The 24,502-nt window shown below is 44.4% G+C and overlaps 1 protein-coding gene across 1 annotated transcript in view; it reads left to right on the top strand.

The window, feature by feature from the left end:
• dnai1 (dynein axonemal intermediate chain 1) overlaps positions 1–24,502 on the top strand; it is a 158,845-nt gene that overhangs the window by 130,763 nt on the left and 3,580 nt on the right. Inside the window, exon 21 of the mRNA XM_033038027.1 lies at positions 14,230–14,415. Within this exon, the coding sequence (XP_032893918.1) occupies positions 14,230–14,415 (186 nt within the window). The remainder of the gene's footprint in view (positions 1–14,229; positions 14,416–24,502) is intronic.

Here is a 24,502-nt window from a genome sequence, read left to right on the forward strand (position 1 = left end):
GTTGATAACAGACCTCATTTAGTGCAGTTTCAAAATGGGTTGCATTGGGCTGCTGGTTTTTGGCTGTGCTACATATTCTACAAATATGCTTGGAAATATAAGGATATTGCTGGTACTGCCAATAAGGCTGCCACACTGGGACAGCATCACCACTAGCAAGGAGACACAAGAGTAGGCAGATACTGGAATTCTGAAGTAGGGTTCTGACCCGAAACATTGCCCGTCCCTCTTCAGGTGCTGCCTGGCCTTCTGAGTCCTACCAGCACTTTGTTTTTTGATCAACAGTAGCAAGCCTGACGTCTCTGTACTCCTCGTCTCTGAACTTCTCGGATGTGGTTCATTTGTTGCTGGAGCTTCAGAAAGCTACTGATCACCGTTTCGGTCTACCTGAGAATGATCTCAACTCTAGCCCATGGAGGCTGATCTGCACTTTGTAGTATTTTAATCCCCACCAACCCAAATCACTGGATGTTTGTATAAGAAGGAACTGCAGATGCTGGTTTAAACTGAAGATTGACACAAAAAGCTGGAAAAGCTCAGCGGGACAGGCAGCAATTCTGAGAAGGAATGGGTGACATTTCGGGTCGAAACCATTCTTTTGTCTGAAGAAGTGTCTCGATCCGAAACATCACCCATTCATTCTCTCCAGAGATGCTATCTGTCCCGCTGAGTTACTCCAGCATTTTGTGTCTATCTTAACTGGATTGGTCCAGCTTCTGGATTACTAGTTCATTATTTTAAACACAGCACCCTTACCATAACCCATGCTACCGGAATAAGGGTGTGCAATGGAAACCATTTAAAATTAAGCTTAGTGCCAGATGCACCCAAAAAATGTGAATATGGAGTATTTTACATTCAATTAATCCTTTGTCTGCTTTTTTCTTAACAGTCTTGACTGTTCTTACAAACGTTTCTTTTCAAACTATAAAAATGACTGGAAGGAATAATTGGAACAAATATGGAGCATTAAAGCATACTGGGGATTTCTCTGTAGCTTAGTTTTTTTCATAAAGTATTTAATGCTTTTTTTCTTGGCTGATCATGCATTCAGTATATCTAAAATGAGATTATGTAGTAATTTATTATAATGTACAGGAGTAAATTTTTCCTTCATTTTTTGCCTCTCCTAAAAAATTTGATTAAACTGTAGAAAGTGTCCCTCAGTCCTATAATTTATTTTGTGATCGGGTAATAAAGTGATCTCATATAATCTCCCTCTTATAAATTGTTATTCGTCTTGCACTTAATGAAGCAAATTTTGATTTTCCCTTGGCTCAATTGTATTTCATAAATTGTTGATCCATAAGCGCATACAAATGAGTAATAAGAGCCCATTTAGCCCTTCTGATCTGCTCAACAATTCATGAACATCATGACTGGGTCTATCTCAGCTGTGGTTTCCAGCTCTATTCCCATATCCCCTGATACCTTTTATATCTAGAAATGTATTGACTGCTTTTCTTTGGGACAGGTTTTATTGATTGGGAGAGAGAAGCTACAGAATAGTCCTTATGGGGAAGGGTGGGTGGGGGGTGGGGGGGAGGGGGGGGGGGGGGTGGAGGGAGAGATGAAAGAGTACGGGGGAGGTGGCTGAGAGATGCCAAAACAAGAGATTGTAGGATGTAGTCTGAGCATGGAGAGGATTTGGGTGTAGGGAAATGAGAGAAGTGGCTCTTGGCAGAGAGACATCAGCCACTGCGTAAATTTGCTTTAAGCGTGTTAATAAAATCTTTTATTTCTCCATGACGTCACATCATAAAATATATAAAATGTGTCAAATATATCAAACTGTAGATAATGGGTTTGATTCATAGCCCGCAGCCTTATTTTGTTATCAATTGTTTGGCTTTGAAGATCCAAACAGAAGATGTTGCAAACACTCAGCTGATCATCGAGCATGTGAGGAAAGATAAATAGTTATATTATAAGTATGGAAGGACCCTTCAAATATTTCATAATGGTGTCCTTACAAGAGGCAGAGTGAAAAGATATACAACCAAAATAGTTAAAAGATGCCTGTGGGCTTGTAATAAATATTTATGGCGACTTTTTTTAGGCAACTGTCATAGTCGTAGCAGGTTGCCGAGAAACCGGCGACTGGACCCTCCACGACAATGTCTCCGACAACCTACCACCTAGTCAACGTCAAGCTACGGCAAGCTACCGACAACCGGCGACCCAATCGTAGCGTCTTAGGACGTCCACCTACAGCCACACCTACAACAACCGAAGTCAACCTGCATCCACCCGCGACAAGCTATAACCCTGTCGGTGGCAACTGAAGAGAATTCAGTCGCCGGTACCTGACGTAGGTTGACGTAGGAAGTCGCCAATGGTATTCACCAAAGTCAGCACCGGCAACAACCTACGTCACCAGGTGACAACCTAAGATAGCACGTATGTCAGGAGAAGTCAAGCTACGCTCATTGGCATCAACCCACTGTCACTGAAAATCTTTGAACGTTGAAAATCCAGCGGCAACCAGAAAGACGCTCCGACTCTTGCAGAGGGCGACTGAGGAAACTACTCATGACCATACAGGCGACACCCCAGCGACCATGTGGAGACAGCCTAGTCGACTATGGTCGCCTAAAATATAGCCTGAGTGAGAGGCCCTTAACTGGAAAACCCCATATTGTGAATTTGCTGTTTTTTTGTGATGGATACAAAATCGAGTATTTCCTGCTGCTTTTTTCTGATTTTAAAATCTCAATCACATCCAGGATAGGAGAGGATTATTACTCTGACGGCTCTAAAATTGAGATTAGGTTTCCTTGAACAATTAGCCTCCTAAAGACCTCAATACATAGCTAATGATACCATTTCTCCAAAGAGAAAAGATGGGCAGACAGAAAATCAGATTCAAGTTCTGATCTATTTAATGGACGGACCACTAACTCATTTTTTATGTTGGCAATAGCCTGCCGTTTCACGATACACATCAACTAGAGACAAGCGGACCAGGAGGATATAATGTTGTTAAGATAGTTATCAGAATTTCTCTCTGCTCAAGTGAAGATAAAAACTAAATGTTATGATTAAAAGCAGCCTTTCGGGAGTTTAAATATGTAAAATTGTAGGAATAATTAGATTTATTTAATTGTCTGGGGAGATGTCAGAGATGACAGTATGGGAGTCAATCAGATTGTTAGGAGCATTGATCGGACAAAGATGAAGGGCTAAATTTGGCAGGACTGTGGATCAGTCTGGAATTCAGGATTCTTGGGAGACATGGTTGGGAGAGTCGGGGTGAGAGGGAGTTGATGGAGTGGGGCAGAGTTTAAATTCTGAGAAGCCTGTTGCTTATTTACAAAGTAGAGATGGATGCCAGAAGAGTTTCTCAAAATGATCATTGTCTAGCTAGCTATTCATCCAAAAAGTGGATTCAAATTGGACAATGAATCCGAATAAGGTAATTTAGAGGTTGCTAATCTTTGCTCACAGCCTCTCTATCTTTACTGTCAATGCATCCCTTAACAACAGTTAGTTCTCATACAAGAAGGTGAATCAGAGGGAACAGAGATTTAAAAAGAGCACCAAAGGCCAGGTTTGAGTGTTTACCATGAAGGTAGGAGAGAAGCAGCAACCAGAAGCAGCGAGAACAAGTATTGGCTGTAAGAAGGTGAGACAGAGGGAACGGAGTTTAAAAAGAGCGGCATTTAGTTGATTAGGTAGCAGATAAAAATAAGCGCAGCTATAGCGGAGCGGCCTTGTGTGGTGAAGTGCCTTGGGAGGTAAAGTGTGAGTCTTTGGCTCAAGAGTCTTCGGCGAGGAGGCTGAGGCAAGGAGGCTACACTTGATTCGAAATTTGTGATTTTTTGTCCATTGAAGAAATGGCAGGCAAGTTGGTACAGTGTGTTTCCTGCATGATGTGGGAAGTCAGGGACGCCGCTGGTGCTTCTGACAACAACACCTGCAGAAATTGTGTCCAGATGCATCTCTTGAATGAACATGTTGCGGAACTGGAGAAGCAGCTGGATGACCTCAGGGCCATTTGGGAAAATGAGAGTTTCCTGGACAAGACCTTCAGTGAGGTTGTCACACCAAGGATACAGGAAGAGCGAAGGTGGGTGACTATGAGAAAGAGGAGCAAACGTGGAGTGCAGGAGACCCCGGTGGCTGTACCTACTGAAAACAGGCTTGCCCTCTTGGGAACGGACGACACCACAAGATTGAGTGGTAGTCAGGGCTGTGATTCCAACACTGGTGCTGAGGCTCAATGGGGAAGAGTGATGTCAGGCAGAGCCATAGTGGTGGGAGACTCCATCATCAGAGGTGTGGACAGGAGATCCTGCGGCAGCAGGAGAGACTCCAGGATGGTGTGTTGCTTCCCTGGTGCCAGGGTCCAGCACGTCTCGGAGCGGCTGCACGGCATCCTCAAGAGTGAGGGGGAGCAGCAGGAAGTTGTTGTGCATGTTGGCATAAATGATATAGGTCGGAAGAGGAAGGAGGTTCTGCAACAAGAATTTATGGAATTGGGTAGGAGACCAAAAAGCAGGACCTGCAGGGTAATGATCTCAGGATTGCTTCCAGTACATCGTGCTAGTGAAGGTAAGAATAGGAAAATAGGGGAAATGAATGTGTGGCTGAGGAGTTGGTGCAGGGGGCAGGGATTCCGATTTCAGGATCATTGGGATCTCTTCCGGGGCAGGGGTGACCTGTATAAAAGAGACGGGTTGCACCTAAACTGGAGGAGGACCAACATCCTAGCGGGAAGGTTTGCTAATGCAACACGTTAAGGTTTAAACCTTAGATTGGCAGGGGGCTGGAAGCTCGTGCAGTACAGAGGCACGTGAGAGGCTAAAAGTTGGTATGGAGGGTGGTGTGGGAATGGTTAGTGGACAGAATAGGAAGGTGAAAGGCGGAGAGCGAGGAAGGAGGGTTGGTTTAAACTGCACGTATTTTAATGCAAGGGGTCTGACGGGTAAGGCAGATGAGCTTAGGGCATTGATAGGAATGAGTGACTGGGACGTTGTAGCCATGACTGAAACCTGGTTCAGGGAGGGGCAGGACTGGCAGCTCAATGTTCCGGGGTACAAGAGATTCAGGAGAGACAGAGGTGAGGGAAAAAGAGGAGGGGGTTGCATTGTTGGTTAAGGAGGATGTCACGGCTGTGTTCAGAGGTGACATTACAGACGGTTCGTCTACAGAGCCTACAGTATATGGCTGGAGCTGAGGAACAAGAAAGGGATGATCATCTTGTTGGGGGTGTACTACAGACCCCCGTATGGTGAACGGGAATTAGAAGAACAAATATGCCAGGAGATTGCAGACAGCTGCAGGTCAAATAAGGTTGTCGTAGTAGAGGATTTTAACTTTCCCAATATAGACTGGGGAAAATCATAGCGTGAAGGGTTTAGGTGGGGTGCAATTCCTCAAATGTGTTCAAGAGTGTTTTCTTAAACAGTATGTGGAGGCCCTTACACGTGAGAGGGCAACGCTGGATCTAGTATTGGGAGAGGCAATTTAATGAAGTGTGTGTGGAGGAGCCTTTTGGAACCAGTGACCACAGTTCGATTAGGTTTAAGATAGTTATGGATAGGGACGGAGAGGGTCCACATGTTAAAATGCTCAACTGGGGTAAGACCAACTTTGAGGGTATGAGCGAAGGTCTCGCTCAAGTTGACTGGAGCAGGTTATTTGAGGGGAAAGAAACATCAGCCAAGTTACTGGAAAGTATTCTGAGGGATAGGTTAGACAGGCATTTGGATGGGCAAGGGCTGATTAGGGATAGTCAGCATGGTTTTGTACGTGGGAGGTGGTGTCTCACAAATCTGATTGATGTTTTTGAAGACGTAACCAAAAAGGTTTATGAGGGCAGAGCTGTAGATGTTGTGTACATGGACTTCATTAAGGCGTTCGACAAGGTTCCGCATGGTAGGCTGCTCTGCAAGGTTAGAATGCGTGGAATCCAAGGGGAGATAGCTGAATGAATAGGAAAGTGGCTCCATGGAAGGAAGCAGAGGGTGATGGTGGAAGGTTACTTCTCAGACTGGAGGCCTGTGACTAGTGGTGTGCCTCAGGGTTCAGTGTTGGGCCCATTACTGTTTGTCATCTACATTAATGATTTGGATGAGAACATACAGGGCAAGATTAGCAAGTTTGCTGATGATACAAAAGTTAGTGGTTTTGCAGACTGTGAAGATGGTTGTGAAAGATTGCAGCAGGATCTGGATCTATTGGCCAGGTGGGCAGAGGAATGGTTGATAGAATTTAATACAGAAAAGTGTGAGGTGTTGCATTTTGGGATGTCGAACAAGGGCAGGACCTACACAGTAATTCTCTGGGTAGTGTTGTCGAGCAGAGAGATCTAGGAGTGCAGGTGCATGGTTCCTTGAAGGTCGAGTCGCAGGTAGATAATGTGGTCCAAAAGGCTTTTGGCACTTTGGTCTTCATCAGTCAGAGTATTGAGTATAGAAGTTGGGAGATCATGTTGCAGTTGTATAAGACGTTGGTGAGACTGCATTTAGAATATTTTGTTCAGTTCTGGGCACCATGTTATAGTAAAGATATTGTCAAGCTTGATAGGGTTCAGAAAAGATTTACAAGGATGTTGCCAGGACTAGAGGGTGTGAGCTATTGGGTGCAGGAGGATGAGTGGAGATCTTATAGAGGTATACAAAATCATGAGAGGAATAGGTCGGATAGATGCACAGAGTAGGGGAAACGAGGACCAAAGGACATAGGTTCAAGGTGAAGGGGAAAAGATTTAATAGGAATCTGAGGGGTAACTTTTTCATACAAATGGTGGCGGGTGTATGGAACAAGCTGCCAGAGGAGGTAGTTGAGGCTGGGGCTATCCCATCGTTTAAAAAACAATTACATGGATAGGACAGGTTTGGAGAGATATGGACCAAGCGCAGGCAAGTGGGACCAGTGTAGCTAGGACATTGTTGGCCGGTGTGGGCGAGTTGGGCTGTAGGGCCCGTTTCCACACTGTATCACTCTATGACTCTATGACTATGACTAAAGTACTGACATCGTGAACCAAAGTGGATCTTGCACTTAATACAATTGGCTTTGTTGAAAAATTATTTTCACTGCCTCACATCACATGTACGGTAGCATGTTATGAATTATAATTCATAATATGTTATAACATTTTATTATGGATCAAAAATTTTTAATTTGAAAAGCTAATAGGGAGATTTTTTAAATTTCTACTTTCCTTAATAAGGGTTATTAAGGAACGCATTTCTGATGCACTGCAGTTACTCATCTAGGCTGCTTTGAAAGTACTTCCTAAACTTTGGTATCTCAATCACCAGGAAGTGCAAAGGCAGCAGGTGCATGGGAATACACCATATAACCATATAACCATATAACAATTACAGCACAGAAACAGGCCATCTCGACCCTTCTAGTCCGTGCCGAACACGTATTCTCCCCTAGTCCCATATACCTGCGCTCAGACCATAACCCTCCATTCCTTTCCCGTCCATATAACTATCCAATTTATTTTTAAATGATAAAAACGAACCTGCCTCCACCTTCACTGGAAGCTCTTTCCACACAGCCACCACTCTCTGAGTAAAGAAGTTCCCCCTCATGTTACCCCTAAACTTCAGTCCCTTAATTCTCAAGTCATGTCCCCTTGTTTGAATCTTCCCTACTCTCAGTGGGAAAAGCTTATCCACGTCAACTCTGTCTATCCCTCTCATCATTTTAAAGACCTCTATCAAGTCCCCCCTTAACCTTCTGCGCTCCAAAGAATAAAGCCCTAACTTGTTCCACCTGCATTTTTACGTCCAACTTGCACATTGTCCTGACTTGGTAATACATTGTCATTCCTGTGTCAGGCATTGACTCTCAGGGTGAAAAATGTTTTTTTTTGGTAAGTTGTGGCTTTAACTCTGACAATCATATGAGACCCAGGTGGGTCTCGTGTAGATCCTACACTAAAGGTCCACCTTTAGCAGGTGGGACTAGTGTAGCTGGGACATGTTGGACCGAAGGGCTGTTTCCATACTGTATCACTCTATGACTCATTGACAGTCACATGGTCTGCTGTGTGCAGTGGTGAGACAGTGCAGCATTGCATTCATCAGTAGAGACTGACAAACTGTCATCAAATGGCATACAATACTGTCACTTCTCTAGGGTTTGTAGCCAACAAATGGATATTCCAGCCCTTTATGTTACTGTCTTATCTGACTGCCTCGTCTATCCTTGAATCGTTAGCAAACTCAAATACATTGCACATGGTCCATTTATCCATCATACATATATATTGAAAATAGGTGGGGCCACAGCTCTGATCTCAGTGGCACTTTACTCATTCCAGCTTTCCAATCTGACCTGTTCATCCATACCCTCTATTCTGTGTACTAATCAGAATATATGAGCACTATATATTGCTTTGAACCCTTATTTTTTGTAGAAACATGAAACCTTAGAAGATAGAGCATTACAGCACAGTAACAGGCCCTTTAGCCCACAGTGCCTGAACCGACCGTAAAGCCAATGTAAACTGCACATCTGCTTGAATGTGGTTTGATATACCTTTCAATGAACATCTTTCAAAAATGTAAACATGCTATTTCCAATGGATAGCCTCTATATCAATGGCAAATGACAATATATTAGTAAATCAGGACAATATGCAAGTTGGTGGGCTGGTGGTGGTGTTCCCAGGCACCTGCTGCCCTTGTAATAATAATAATAATATATTTTATTGTCATTGCACGTCAGTGCAATGAGATTTAGTATGCAGCTTCCAACCGATGTAAAAGAAAAGTAAAATAAATAAATAAGCTGTGTGACGTGACCATCCGAGGGGGACAGTCCAGGGGGGGGGGGGGGCACTCAGCAGGGCCGGTTCAGAGCCGCTATAGCTCTGGGAATAAAGCTGTTTCTGAGTCAGGAGGTTCGGGCGTAGAAGGCCTTGTAACGTCTGCCGGAGGGAAGTAGTTCAAACAGTCCGTTACAAGCGTGTGAGGAGTCTTTATGGATGCTGACGGCCTTCCTGAGGCACCGTGTGTGGTAGATGCCCTCCAAGGCTGGTAGCTGTGTCCCAATGATCCTCTGCGCTCGGTGGACGACGCGCTGAAGAGCTCTCCTCTCCGCCTCCGTGCAGCTGAGATACCACACAGAGATGCCATACGTTAATATGCTCTCTGTGGTGCAGCGGTAGAACGTTGTCAGCAGCTGTTGGGGCAGACCAGTCTTTTTAAATGTCCTCAGGAAGAACAGTCGTTGCTGTGCCTTCTTGACCAGCGCAGCGGTGTTGGTGGACCATGTGAGGTCCTCTGAAATGTGAGTGCCCAGAAACTTAAAGCTGGACACTCTCTCCACACTTTCCCCGTAAATGGAGATTGGGGCGTATTCTCCATTATGGGACCTCCTGAAGTCAATAATCAGCTCCTTGGTCTTGGAGGTGTTTAGTGACAAGTTGTTACGTGCGCACCTGTCCGCCAGGTTCTGCACCTCCGCTCTGTATTTTGTTTCATCACCGTTGGTGATCAGCCCAATCACTGTTGTGTCGTCTGCAAACTTCACGATGGTGTTGGTGTCGAATGCAGGAACACAGTCGTGAGTGAAGAGGGAGTAGAGCATGGGGCTTAGTACACAGCCCTGTGGTGTGCCGGTGCTCAGGGTGATAGTGGAGGACAGGTGCGGGCCCAGTCTCACTGCCTGCGGTCGCTCCATCAGAAAGTTCAGGATCCAATCGCATATCGGCGAGCTGAGGCCTAGCTGGTGGAGTTTGGTGGTGAGCTTGGTGGGGATGACCGTATTGAATGCAGAGCTATAGTCAATGAAGAGCATCCTCACGTACGTGCCCTGTCTGTCCAGGTGAGTCAGGACAGTGTGAAGAGCCAGAGAGATGGCATCCTCTGTTGATCTATTTGCCCTGTATGCAAATTGATGAGAGTCCAGTGAGGCAGGGATGCTGGATTTGATGTGGGAGAGGACCAGCCTTTCGAAGCACTTCATTGGGATTGGAGTTAGGGCAACCGGGCGGTAGTCGTTGAGGTTGGTGATTTTGGACTTTTTCGGCACCATGGTGGCTGTTTTCAGGCACTTGGGGACCGTTGCCAGAGATAGAGACAGATTGAAGATTCTCGTGAATACCTCCGCCAGCTGTACAGCACAGTCCTTTAGTACCCTTCCCTGGACTCCATCCGAGCCTGCAGCCTTGAGTGGATTGATCCTACGCAGAGCGCACTGTACCTCCTGAGTGCTCAGTGTTAAGGCCTGTCCCTCTGCCATGGCCGGGGTTATTCCACTCCTGGTGGTGTTGCCAGTTTCGAAGCGGGCAAAGAAGGTGTTTAGTTCGTTGGCCAGTGTGATATCACCGTGGGGGCAGGCGGGGCTGCTCTTGTAGTCAGTGATGTCCCTGACACCCTGCCACATGCTTCTGGTGTCCGCGGTATTGAAGTGGTCTTCCGCCCTTTGCCTGTGGATGTCTTTGGCCTTTTTTATGCCTTTGTTCAGGTTCAACCTGGCCGCACTGTAGGCAGAAGTGTCCCTGGATTTAAAGGCATTGTTGCGTGCCCTTAGCAGATCCTGAACCTCCTTGTTCATCCAGGGTTTCCGGTTTGGGAACATCTTTATTTGCTTGTCCACTGTGACAGTCTCCACACAGTCTACCACCTGGTGATTGAGATACCACGTTTAGGAAGTGCTTTCTAAGCAGCCTAGCTGAGTGACTGCAATGCATTTTGTCAACAGTGAATATTATAAATGCAGTGCGTCCATGATAGAGGGACAAGTGTTCAGGGGGGTGGATAGACTTGCCAATCAAACAAGTGGCTTTAACATGGATATTGCTGAGCTTCTTGAATGATGTTTGAGCTACATTCAACCAATAATGTGGAAATCATGACTATGGCATCTTCATTTAGATGTAAATATTTTAGAGTATCAGAATGTGAAATGCCTCTGAACTGCTCTTTCTTTTTTTACTTCATTTTCAGGATCTGAGCAAGACAGGCTATTATTGCCAATCCTTAAATGCTCTTAACCTTAGTAGCATAATATGTGTAGATCGCATTGATAGGTCTGGAATGTTCCTGGGCAAGGTTGACGTGTCCTTTCCTGAAGAGCATCCATTATCCCGTTGTTTTATTTTATAGCAATCTAGTATGTCTTTTTAAAAATTCTTTAAAACTAAAATTAAATTCCACCACTGCCATGGTGAGATGTGATCTTAGATCTCTGGATCAATGATCTGGATCCTTGATCACTGGTCCAGTAACAATCACTTCATGATCGTCCACATGTAATAGTTAAAGATATACCTTCTATGTTGTTTATGAGCTTCATATAAACAAGGAATATCATTGCACTCTAGTGTATATGACAATAAACTAATTTGAATCTTGAAGGTAAATTTAAAATAAAGGCAGTTTTAAGATATTGTAAAAATATCACCAAAAAATGGGCATTATTGGAGTCACAAAAAGCTATAGTTCTGAATTATACTCTAGTGTATTTATGTTTAATTCTTCTCACTCGCCACGAGGATTGCCACTGGAAAGCTACTACATGTGGTGAAACGGAGCATAGTTTACAAAATTACCACACTAAATACCACACAATAAAAGATATATTATTATTATTATTATCTTTAGATATTTTACCAATCAAACAGTTTTGATCATACAAACATAAATTATGATACAAGTCCATTCATGTTATCTCCCATTACTTTGCTGCAGCTCCACTCAGTCTATTTCTGTTCTGTTTACTCACCTTACAAATATTTCCCAACATTCAAATACCCTTTGAACACTTACAGATGCTTGTTGAATTTGAGTAATTGACAGAAGGATCAAAAAATCATTGCCTGTTTGACACATATACAGCCAAAAAAATTGCCAAGTGTTAATTTGAAATATGTATGAAGTTAAATCTTTCCTCAGGTGTCTATGTTTGGAATCATATTTGTACCATTTGGAGCAATTTGGGCAAGGGTAGCACAGCTGCCATTTGATCTTGGGAAAGAAGTCTGATATTCACCAGCAGTTGTCTGTCTTTTCACCGTTTTATTTTTATTTTTAGTTAGTTAAAGTGTTTTGTTTGGAGGTCTAGACTTTTTTGTGTGGGGGTTGGGGGGGGGGGGGGGAAGGGGGAAACTGCCTTTCAGGGTCCCTACCTGGTCGGAGAGGCAGCTTTTCTGCTGCAGCTTCGACCCGTCCTCGCGGCCTACCAGCGGGCCTGGAGCGGCATTTCCTGTCGCGGACCGCCAGAACCTCGGCTTCGGCGGCGGCACAGCGCTGGAGCGCTATCGTGGAGCGGGCGATGCCTTGCCTGGGTCGCCGCACTGGTGCTCCGGTGAGCTGAGACCACCGGGAACAACATCGCGGAGCTGCGGGACTGTGGAGCGGCCAGCTGCGGACGGCGGCGCCGAACTTTACACCGGGAGCCAGGGATCTCGCGACGAGATCGCCAGTTGTGGAGCTCCATCTGGCGCGGCCTTGTCGGCTTTGGAAGCCACGGCCTCCAGTACGGAGGCCGTCGTTCCAGGGTTCCCATGCCGCTGTGAGGACTCTCCCGACGCCGGAGCACCACCACCCGGCGAGAACGGCCAGGAACATCGGGCCTCCGTAGAGGCAACTGTGGAGGCCTCAATAGGCCCGACTATGGGTGAACTGTGGTTGGGGACTGGACTTTGTGCCTTCCCTCATGATGGGAGCCATTGTGGGGGGATGTTCTTTGTAGGTAGGTAGGTAGGTAGGTAGGTAGGTAGGTAGGTAGGTAGGTAGGTAGATAGATAGATAGATAGATAGATAGATAGATAGATAGATAGATAGATAGATAGATAGATAGATAGATAGATAGATAGATAGATAGATAGATAGATAGATAGATAGATAGATAGATAGATAGATAGATAGATAGATAGATAGATAGATAGATAGATAGATAGATAGATAGATAGATAGATAGATAGATAGATAGATAGATAGATAGATAGATAGATAGATAGATAGATAGATAGATAGATAGATAGATAGATAGATAGATAGATAGATAGATAGATAGATAGATAGATAGATAGATAGATAGATAGATAGATAGATAGATAGATAGATAGATAGATACTTTCTTTATTAATCCCCTTATTCAGGGGAAATTCTGATGTCCTTGCAGCACACTAATAAAAATACAACACGGTATTCATAAAGAAATTCAACACCAAAACATCCCCCACAGTGGGAATCACTGTGGGGGGATGTTTTGGTGTTGAATTTCTTTATGAATATGGGAATCACTGTGGGGGGGAAGGCACAAAGTCCAGTCCCCATCCTCATGTCCACCCATAGTCGGGCCTATTGAGGCCTCCACAGTCGCCGCCACGGCGCCCGATGTTCACGCCGGGTGATGGTACTCTGGCGTCGGGAGAACCCCCAGCAGCTTGGGGTGCCAGGAACGGCCGCCTTCCCACCGGAGCCTGCGGCTTCCAAGCCAACAGACCACGCCAGACGGAGCTCCGCACACTGGTGATCTCGGCGAGATGTAAGTTCAAACGTCGCAGCAGGCCGCTCCGCAGAACCGCGGCTCCACGATGTTTTCCTCGGCGGTACCAAGCATACTGGAGTCCCAGGAAAGGCATCGCCCGCTCCGCAATAGCGCTCCAGCGCTGCACTGCCGCCAAAGCCGATGTTCTGCGCCGCCAACGCCGACGTTCTGCGCCGCCGCCAAAGCCGATGTTCTGGCCAGGTCCCCTCAGGGAAACGTCGCTCCAGGACCCGCTGGTAGGCCGTGAGGACAGGTCGAAGGCGCTGCTCGGAGGAAGGCAACCCCTCCGACCAGGTAGGGACTTAGAAAAGCAGTTTCTCCCTTCCCCCCCACCACCCCCCACACATAAAAGATTTAGACCCCCTGACTGTACACTTAACGAACTAAAAATAATAAAAAAGAAGGGGAAAAAACGGACAGCTGCAGGACAGGCAGCCGTTCAGGACAGCGCCTCCTCCTCCTTTAAGACTCTCATTGGTGTTATGTCTGTATTCTTTTGTGTACTGCAAAATGGCAAAAAGCATTTCACTTCATTACACCTCGGTGTATGTGAATGTGACTAATAAAAACCTTTGAATACTTTGATATTCCTTAATCTTTCCTTAAATTCAGCCACAGGATACATTAAAGGCATCCAAGCATGTAAAGGTTTTGACAGTTCAGTTTATTGTATTACCTCGTCTTCTCTTTACACTTGATACACAATTCTTTAGCCAAAATGAAAAGTTCACTTGACCACTTTGAACATTTTTTTCTAACCAGGTTTTCGTTTATGATTTAAATGTTAATAAATACGAACCTATCTGCGAGCAAGCTGTTGTGAACAAGAAGAGAAACAAGCTCACACATATTGCATTCAATCCAACCTACCCCATTATAATGGTAGGCGATGAGCGTGGAGGTGTGATTATTTTGAAATTGTCTCCAAACCTTCGAAAACAACCAAAGGTAAGATTGCATTTTTAATTTCCAATGTAGTTTGCAATTGTTCCACAATTTTTACTCCAAAGATTTTTTTAACTCCCTTAACACTAAAATACTTTGAATTAAAAACAAAATACACATGATTTTTTTTAATATAGTCTCATGTCCATTTTGTTGAATGAGGAGTGTGCAGGTGATAATATGACAAGCTTTGTTCATAAGTGCTAGGAGCAAAATTAGGCTATTTGGCCCATCAAATCTACTTTGCCATTCAATCATGGCTGATCTATCTATTATTTTCAACCCCATTCTCCTGCCTTCTCCCTATAACCCCTGACCCCCTTACCAATCAAGATTTTGCAATCTGCACGTAAAAATATCCATTAACGGTCTCAACAGCTGTCTGCGGCAATCATTTCCACAGATTCACCACCCTCTGACTACATAAATTCATCCTATCTCCTTTCTAAAGCTACGTCCTTTTATTTTGAGGCTATGGCCTCTGGTCCTAGAAGTACAAGGCTAGTGCTTTTAAACACTCATCATATCTTAATCCAATTATTCCTGGGATCATTCTCGTAAATGTCCTCTGGACCTTCTCCATCCTTCCTCAGATATAGGGCCCCAAACTGCTCACAATACTCCAAATGCAGTCTGACTTGTGCCTTGTAAAGCCTCAGCATTGCAACCCTGTTATTGTATTCCAGCCCTCTCAAAGTTAATTGCAGTCATCTTCTTTTACTATCGTTTTGACTTGTAAATTCACTTTTTGGGAATCCTGCATCAGCACTCCCAAGTCCCTTTGCACCTCCGATTTCTCAATATTCTCCCCATTTAGAAAATAGTCTACTCTAGAAAATTGTTACTTGTGAAGCCGCTATGCATTGGAGGTGAGGCTAATTATGTAACAAACAGTAACCTCCATACAGAATGACACAAAATGAAGAGAAGTCTTCATCAGATGAGAAAAGGGTATGAAAAGTGGTCCCAAATGGCACTTCATTATTAAGCCTTTTTCCAAAACATGGCTACACTAATCTTCTGCGGCTACAATGTTCCCAATGACGAGGCATCATCACCATTGATAAGGATGTATTGCTGAGGCTTTATAAGGCACTGGTCAGACCGCATTTGGAGTATTGGAGTTTTGGGCCATATATCTGAGAAAAAACCTATATGATCTTTCCTTATAGATAAACTGCCCAACCTGGCAACACAAGTATATAGAGTGCTAAAGAATAAGTGTCGGGAAGTCATGTTGCAGGTTGATAAGACTTTGGTTAGGCTGCATTTGCAATATTGTGTGTGGTTCAGCTTGCCACAATACTGGAAGGATGTAAAGGCTTTGGACAGGATGCAGAAGAGGTTCACCAGAATGCTTCCCAGATTAGAGGGTATTACCTACAAGGAGAGTTTGGAAAAACTTGGATTGTTTTTTTCTAGAAGAAGAAAACAAGTTGGGGGAGTGTTAGAAGTAGATAAAATTATGCGTCTACAGTCAGAACTTTTTTTCCCCCATAGTTGAATGACTAAAGGGGATAACTTTAAGGTGAGAGAGGTGAAATTTAAAGGAGATTTGCAGGGCAAGTTTTTAACACAGGGTGGGTATCCGAAACATGCTGCCAGGGGTGATAGTGGAGACAAATAAGATAGTGCCATTCAAAAGGCGTTTAGGTTGGTACATAGATTTGCAGAGCATGGAGGAATATGGACTATGTGGAGGCAGAGATTAGTTTAACTTTGCATCATGTTCAGCATGAACATTGTGGGCCAAAGGGCCTTATTCCCTTCCATTCAAAGTGTTACTCTTGTAAATCTTTTCTCATAGAAACATAGAAAATAGGTGCTCATTTGGCCCTTCAAGCCAGCATCGACATTCAATATGATCATGACTGATCATCCAAAACCATTACCCCATTCCTGCTTTCTCCCATTATTTAATCTGATCTGCTTGTAACACATTAGCTTGCTTCCTTAAATAGGAAACTACAATACTATATATCAAACTACAAATGCCATCTCCTGAATGCTTTGTAAATGAAGTATATTTTTATTTCTATTTTTATTCTATTCTCCATGAATAAGCATTGACATTCTGTTAGGTTTCGTTATAGTCACTGCACTTGCACACAAATCTTTTGAAAGTTTTGCACTAGCACACCAGGTCCTTCTGCACCTTAGAACTCTATGTAATTGGACACAGACACTGTAGCCTGGGACCTAAAATGGAAATTCACAACTCTCAGTGTGAAAACATTTTGCCTCATATCAATTCTAAATGGCCTACCCCTATTCTTAAACTGTGGCCCCTGGTTCTGGACTCCCCAAACATCGGGAACATTTCCTGTATCTAGCGTGTTCAATCCTTTAATCTATATTACTAAAAGTCTGATCTTGACCGCTTTTGGCTCACTGTGCTGTGATTTCCGAGAGAACGCCACCACCTATGGCCGTCATTTTTGGCCACCTTGCTCAGAGCCCCCGCTCCGCCTTCCTGGACCAGAGGATTTTTCCCTTTGATGAAAAATCAGAGAGATATTAATGTTTTTAAGGAATTTCCCATTCTCTCTGCTGCCCCTGCTGGTGGGAGGGGGGAGGGACTATAAAACCCAGAAGTGGTGTGCCTCACTCAGTGTCTGCAAGATGGAGGAAGCTAGAGCGTCACGTGTCTCTGGGCTCTGAATAACACTGAACACATGTCTACTCAACTGTGAGTGCCCTTAATGTGGTTTGAAAATGAAAATATGGTTGCTTTGAAGGAAACAGGCACTGCATGCAAATGGTTGTTTGGGGGGTTTGGGTTGAAGTAAAAAAGCACTGCATGCAAATGGTTGTTTGGGGGGTTTGAGTTGAAGTGAAAAGGCACTGCATGCAAATGGTTATTTGTCTAAACTTGACAACTTCCTATTTGCACTATATTGATTTTAGATAAAACGCTACCACTTACGGATGTGATTTGTGGCCATCTTATTCAGTCCCCTCTGCTCATCAGGTGCAGAGGATTCTTCCCATCAATGAAAAACAAAAGTGTCATTAGTGTTTAAAAAATGTTGGGAATCTCTCTCCTGTCAATCACGCCATGACGACCACACCTTTTCCGGTGGGAGGGGGAGGGATTATAAAACCCGGAAGTGTGGGTGTGGCTCAGTCTCTGCATGATGGGGAAGGGAGAGGTCACGACTGTCTGAGCTGTGAATCAACTGAACACACTGAATGTCTACTGAACTGTGTGTGGTGTTTTATGTGGTTTTATGGTGGTTTTTATGGTGGTTTCACCCTGCTTGATATAGTATGAAACTGCATTTGAGTGTGGTGGCCTTGCACAAAATGGAATGAAACTGCATTTGAATGTGGTGTCGTTGCACCCTGCATGAAATGGTATGAAACTGCATTTGAATGTGGTGTCGTTGCACCCTGCATGAAATGGTATGAAACTGCATTTGAATTTGGTGACCTTGCACCGTCATTGAAATGGTATGAAACTGCATTTGAATTTGGTGACCTTGCACCCTCATTGAAATGGTATGAAACTGCACTTGAATTTGGTGACCTTGCATCCTGCTTGAATTGTTTGGAACTGCACTTGAATTCGGTGGCCTTGCACTCTGCTTGAAGTGGTAGGAAACTGAACTTGAATTTGGTGGCCTTGCACCCTGATTGAAGTGGTATAAAACTGCACTTGAATTTTGTGGTCTTGCACCCCTGCTCGAAGAGGTAAGAAACTGCACATGAATTCGGTGGCCTTGCACCCCACTTGAAATGGTAGGAAGCTGAGCTGCCAGCACATCAGGCTTAAGGGACTGAGCTGTCACCCCAAGAATCCATTTTGCCCACAATGTTCATACTTTGGAGACCAGTAGTCCATGCAGTCAACAACACCCATACCAGTGCTCCAGAAAGCCCCCCCCCCCTCCCCCCCCACTGGCCACATTGTACATTTTCCACATTATACTGCATCTGCCATGCATCTTCCCACTCACCCAATCAGTCCAAGTCACCCTGCATCCTCAAAGCATCCTCTTCACAGTGCACACTGCCACCCAGCTTTGTGTCATTTGCAAATTGCTAATGTTACTTTTAAATTCTTCATCTAAATCATTAATGTATATTGTAAATAGCTGCGGTCCCAGCAACGAGCCTTGCGGCACCCCACTGGTCACTGCCTGCCATTCTGAAAGGGACCCGTTAAGCCCTACTCTTTATTTCCTGTCTGCCAACCAATTTTCTATCCATGTTAATATCCCCCAATACAACGTGCTCTAATTTTGCCCATGAATCTCCCGTGTGGGACCTTATCAAAGGGTTTATGAAAGACCAGGTACACTAGATCCACTGGCTCTCCCTTGTCCATTTTACTTGTTACATCCTCAAAAAATTCCAGAGGATTTGTCATGCATGATTTCCCCTTCGTAAATCCATGCTGACTTGGACTGACCCTGTTACTGCTATCCAAATGTGCCGCTATTACATATTTTATAGTCGACTCCAGCATCTTTTCCACCACCGATGTCAGGCTATAAATCCCTGCTTTCTCTCTCCCTCCCTTCTTGAAAAGTGGGATAACATTAGCTACCCTACAATCCACAGGAACTGATCCAGAATCTATAGAACATTGGAAAATGATCACCGATGTGTCCACAATTTCTAGAGCCACCTCCTTGGTACCCTAGGATGCAGACCATTAGGCCCTGGGGATTTATCAGCCTTCAGTCCCATCAGTCTACCCAACACCATTTCCTGGCTAATGTGAATTTCCTTCAGTTTCTCCATCACCCTAGGTCTTCTGTCTCCTAGTACACCTGGGAGATTGTTTGTGTCTTCTTTTGTGAAGACAGAACCAAAGTACCTGTTCAACTCGTCTGCCATTTCCTTGTTCCCCATAATAAATTCACCTGTTACTGTCTTCAAGGGACTCACATTTGTCTTAAATAATTTTTTTCTCTTCACATACCTAAAAAAGCTTTTACTATCCTCCTTTATATTCTTGGCTAGCTTACCTTCGTACTTCATCTTTTCACCCCGTATTGCCTTTTTAGATACCTTCTGTTGATCTTTAAATGTTTCACATTCCTCTGGCTTGCCGCTCATCTTTGCTATGTTATACGTCTTCTCTTTGGACAGATTGGGGGAGTGGGCAGATGCATGGCAGATGAAGTTTAATGTGGATAAATGTGAGGTTATCCACTGGTATCCAAAACAGGAAGGCAGATTACTATCTAAATGGTGTCAAGTTGGGAAAAGGGAAAGTACAACGGGATCTGGGGGTCCTTGTTCATCAGTCAATGAAAGTAAGCATGCAGGTACAGCAGGCAGTGAAGAAAACGAATGGCATGTTAGCCTTTATAACAAGAGGAGTCGAGTATAGGAGCAAAGAAGTCCTTCTGCAGTTGTACAGAGCCCTAGTGAGACCACACCTGAAGTATTGTGTGCAGTTTTGGTCCCCTAATTTGAGAAAGGACATTCTTGCTATTGAGGGAGTGCAGCGTAGGTTTACAAAGTTAATTCCCGGGATGGCGGGACTGTCATATGCTGAGAGAATGGAGCGGCTGGGCTTGTACACTCTGGAGTTTAGAAGGATGAGTGGAGATCTTATTAAAACATATAAGATTGTTAAGGGTTTGGACACGCTGGAGGCAGGAAACACGTTCCTGATGTTGGGGTAGTCCAGAACCAGGGGCCACAGTTTAAGAATAAGGGGTAAGCCATTTAGAACGGAGACAAGGTAACACTTTTTCTCACAGAGAGTTGTGAGTCTGTGGAATTCTCTGCCTCAGAGGGCGGTGGAGGCAGGTTCTCTGGATGCTTTCAAGAGGCTGCTAGATAGGGCTCTTAAAGATAGCGGAGTCAATGGATATAGGGAGAAGGCAGGAACGGGGTACTGATTGGGGATGATCAGCCATGATCACAGCGAATGGCGGTGCTGGCTCAAAGGGCCGAATGGCCTACTCCTGCACCTATTGTCTATTGTCTTTTATTTTTATACTGTCCTCGACTTTCCTTGTCAGCCACGGTTGCCTCTTCCTCCCTTTAGAATCTTTCTTCTTCTTTGGAATGAAATGATCCTGCATCTTCTGGATTATTCCTAGAAATACCTGCCATTGCTGTTCCACCGTCATCCCTGCTCGGGTCCCTTTCCAGTCAACTTTAGCCAGCTCCTCCCTCATGCCTCCATAGTCCCCTTTGTTCAACTTCAATACTGACACTTCCGATTTTACCTTCTCCCTTTGACTCCCATAAACTCCCATAAACTTATCATATTATGGTCACTACCTCCTTTACCTTGAGTTCCCTTATCAAATCCAATTAATTACACCATACTAAATCCAGAATTGCCTTCTCCCTGGTAGGCTCCAGTGCAAGCTGCTGTCTTTTCGATAGAACATATACCCCTGAATATTCATTTCCCAATACTGATCCTCTTTCAGCCATGTCTCTGTAATTCCCACAACATACTTGCCAATTTCTAACTGAGGCTCAAGCTCATCCACTTTATTTCTTATACTTCACGCCAGGAGTTTCGGGTAGTGAGGAGCATACTTAAGAAGGAAACCAGAAGGGCAAAAAGGAGGCAGGAGGATAGCTCTGGGAAATAATATTAAGGAATATCCAAAGACATGTTATGTACATCAAGGGAAAGAGAGTAACTAGAGAGAGAATAGGGCCCCTCAGAAACCAAAGTAGTCATCTCTGCGTGGAGCTGCAGGTGATGGACAAGGGCCTAAATAAGTATTTCTCCTCTGTTTTTACCATGGAGAAAGACATGACGACTGGGGAACAGTTAATGCATATCTCTTGAAGACAGTTCATATTTGGGTTGAAGACATCCTAAAGCATTTGAAGGTAGATAAATATCCTAGGCCTGAACGGATATAACTGACACAGTGAGAACCTAAAGAGATTGCAGAAGTCCTGGCTGAGATAAATTAATTATCATTAGAAATGGGTGAGGTGCTGATTGTCTGGAAGGTGGCTAATGTTATGCCTCTATGTAAGAAGGGCGACAAGGAAAAGACTAGGGACGAGAGACTAGTGTGCTGTGGTACACTGTGCAACATCTGTGGCAGGCAAGTTATTGGAGAGGATTCTGAGAGGCATGTGCATGCATTTGGATAAACAAGGGCTAATTAGGGATAGTCAGCATGGTTTTGTAATGCGGGAGATTGTGCCTTACTAATCTGATTATGTTTTTGAGGAAGTAACCAGGGCTGGATTTACGTATAAGCTAGACAAGCTTAAGTTTAGGGCCTCGAGATCTAGGGGGGCCTACTCACCTCGCTGCCTCACCGACCATCCGCCCACCGGGACCTCCTACTCTTTGCACGCTGACCTTGGGCACTCCACCGCCCTCCTGCAGCCGTCGCCTTGCCTGCAGCCTGGACTCAGCACCGGGCCTGAAGTTTCCACGCTGCAGATTCCCACTCCCCTGGGTTTGACTGCACTGGGTCCTAGTGCCCGTCCCCCCATCCCTGGTAGCCTCAGTGGCTGTTCCACTGAATCTTCCCCATTCCCCTCATACCATGTGACCCCAGCTCTTCCCCACCCACACTACAGTCCTCATACCCCCTTAAGCCCTGACCACCCACCACCCCTCCACCAGATCACCTCGGCCTCAGTCCACTCACCTGCCTTCATCCGGCCCCAACCCCCATTCCTGCCACAGGCCCAACACTCCAGAGCTTCAAACGGCGATCCAGGTAAGGCATTGCCCGCTCCGCGGTGAATCCAATATGTATTTTAAAACCAACTGTTTAATGACAACATACAGTAGGATCTAAAAGTGTCACACTGTCACTGTCGGGTAGTCATGGTCCTCTAGTCGTTGGGGTGGGGGATTGGGAGGGGGGGGGGGCTCAAAAGTGAAATAGCCTCTCCATCTAAATCCGGCCCTGAAAGTAACCAAGATGAATGACGAGGGCAAAGCCATACATGTTGTCTATATTGACTTCAACAAGGCATTTGATAAGAGACGCTTTGGAAGGTTAGATCGCATGGGATCCAGGGAGAAATAGTCGACTTTATAGAGAATTGGCTTCATAGAAGGAAGCTGAGGGGGATGGTGGAAGGTTGTTTTTTGGATTGGAGGCTTGTGACTAGTGGCGTTTTCAGAAATTGATGCTGGGCTCATTGCTATTTGTGGTTTATATCAATGATTAGACTGACGATGTAGAAGGCATAATTAGTCAGTGCGTGGATAATAGTAAAGTGGGTGGAATCATAGATTGCAAAGATAATTGTCAAAAATGATAGCAGGATCTTGATCAGCTGGGCAAGTGGGCTGAGGAATGGTTAATGGAAGTTAATGCAGAGGTGTTGTATTTTGGGAAATCACATTGAATGGCAGGGCCCTCGGAGTGTTAGAGCAAAGATCTAGAAGTACAGGTACACAATTCCCTGAAATAGTCGTCACATGTAGAAAGGGTGGTCAATAAGCATTGTTACATTGGCCTTCATTAGTCAGTGTATTGAGTATAGAAGTTTGGACGTTCTGTTACAGTTGTACAAGACATTGGTGAGACAGTATTTGAGCAGTGTCTTCAGTTTTGATCACCCTGCTATAGGATGATGTTAAGCAGGAAAGAGTGCAGAGAAGATTTATGAGGATGCTGTCAGGACTTGTGAGTGAACTATAGGGAGAGGTTGGGCAGGCTAGGACTTTATTCCTTGGAGTACATGAGGCTGAGGGGTGATGTCATTGTGTCATTGAGGCATATACAATTATGAGGAGAATACATAGGATGGATGTACAGTCCTTTACCCAGAGTAGCAGAATCAAGACCTGAGAGCATAGGTTTATGGTAAGAGGAGAAAGATTTAATGGGAAGTCGAGGGGCAACCTTTTCACACAGACGGTGGTGGGTATACGGAAGAAGCTGCCAGAGAGAGGTTCGACAGCAACAATTAAAAGAACTTTGGACAGGTACATGGGTAGAAAAGGTTGAGAGGGATATGGGCCAAACGCAGAGGTCATGAAGAATCTTTGATGAAAAATAAGTGATGATAAACCTCATGATAAACCTCATAAAATTCTTAAGGGGTTGGACAGGCTAGATGCAGGAAGATTGCTCCCGATGTTAGGGAAGTCCAGGACAAGGGGTCACAGCTTAAGGATAAGGGGGAAATCCTTTAAAACCGAGATGAGAAGAACTTTTTTCACACAGAGAGTGGTGAATCTCTGGAACTCCCTGCCACAGAGGGTAGTCGAGGCCAGTTCATTGGCTATATTTAAGAGGGAGTTAGATGTGGCCCTTGTGGCTAAGGGGATCAGAGGGTATGGAGAGAAGGCAGGTACGGGATACTGAGTTGGATGATCAGCCATGATCATATTGAATGGCGGTGCAGGCTCGAAGGGCCGAATGGTCTACTCCTGCACCTAATTTCTATGTTTCTATGTTTCTATGATGAACATCGCTTCAGCTACATGTGGAGTATTTTGTTCTGTTTTGGACAACACATTTTTGGAATGATGTAAAGCATTTTAGAGAGGATGTAGATGAAATTTACTAAAGTTATTTTGGGGTAATGGACTTTATTCCTGAGTGGATTGATTAGGCAGCTGGTTTATTCTATTATTATTATTATTATTATTATTATTATTATCATTATTATCATCTTACAAAGCAACAGTTGTACAATGAAAAATGAGAAGACGTTTCCCAGGGAATACGGAGCATCGCACATAAAAACTTAAACATTTCACGCATAAAATAAAAACGATTAAAAAAAACAAAAAACAATCCAGTTCCAGATAAAACAGTAGGAATAGTTTAAAAAAAAGTGCAGGTAAAAACAGCAACATTAAAAATGCAAGTATAAAACAGTCATAAAATTTCCAGGGCAGCTGATTTAAGTGGCCTGAGCCATTGCCAGAGTTATTACTCAGTACCAGTTATTAAATTGCAGCTTGCAAGGAGATCTGATGTAGATATATTAAATCATGTACACTATAGACAGAGCAGATAGAGAACTACTATTCATATTGATCATGAAATCTAGATAATTGACAGAAGAACCAAACGTGACATTCAAAAGAGCTTTTGTGTAATCAATGACAGTTCAGCGGAGGGGGACTCTGAATAAGATGGCCAAAAATCACAGCCGTAACTGGTAGCGT

Source organism: Amblyraja radiata, chromosome 1 (genome assembly GCF_010909765.2).
Source record: "Amblyraja radiata isolate CabotCenter1 chromosome 1, sAmbRad1.1.pri, whole genome shotgun sequence".
In the NCBI taxonomy this organism is placed as follows: domain Eukaryota; kingdom Metazoa; phylum Chordata; class Chondrichthyes; order Rajiformes; family Rajidae; genus Amblyraja; species Amblyraja radiata.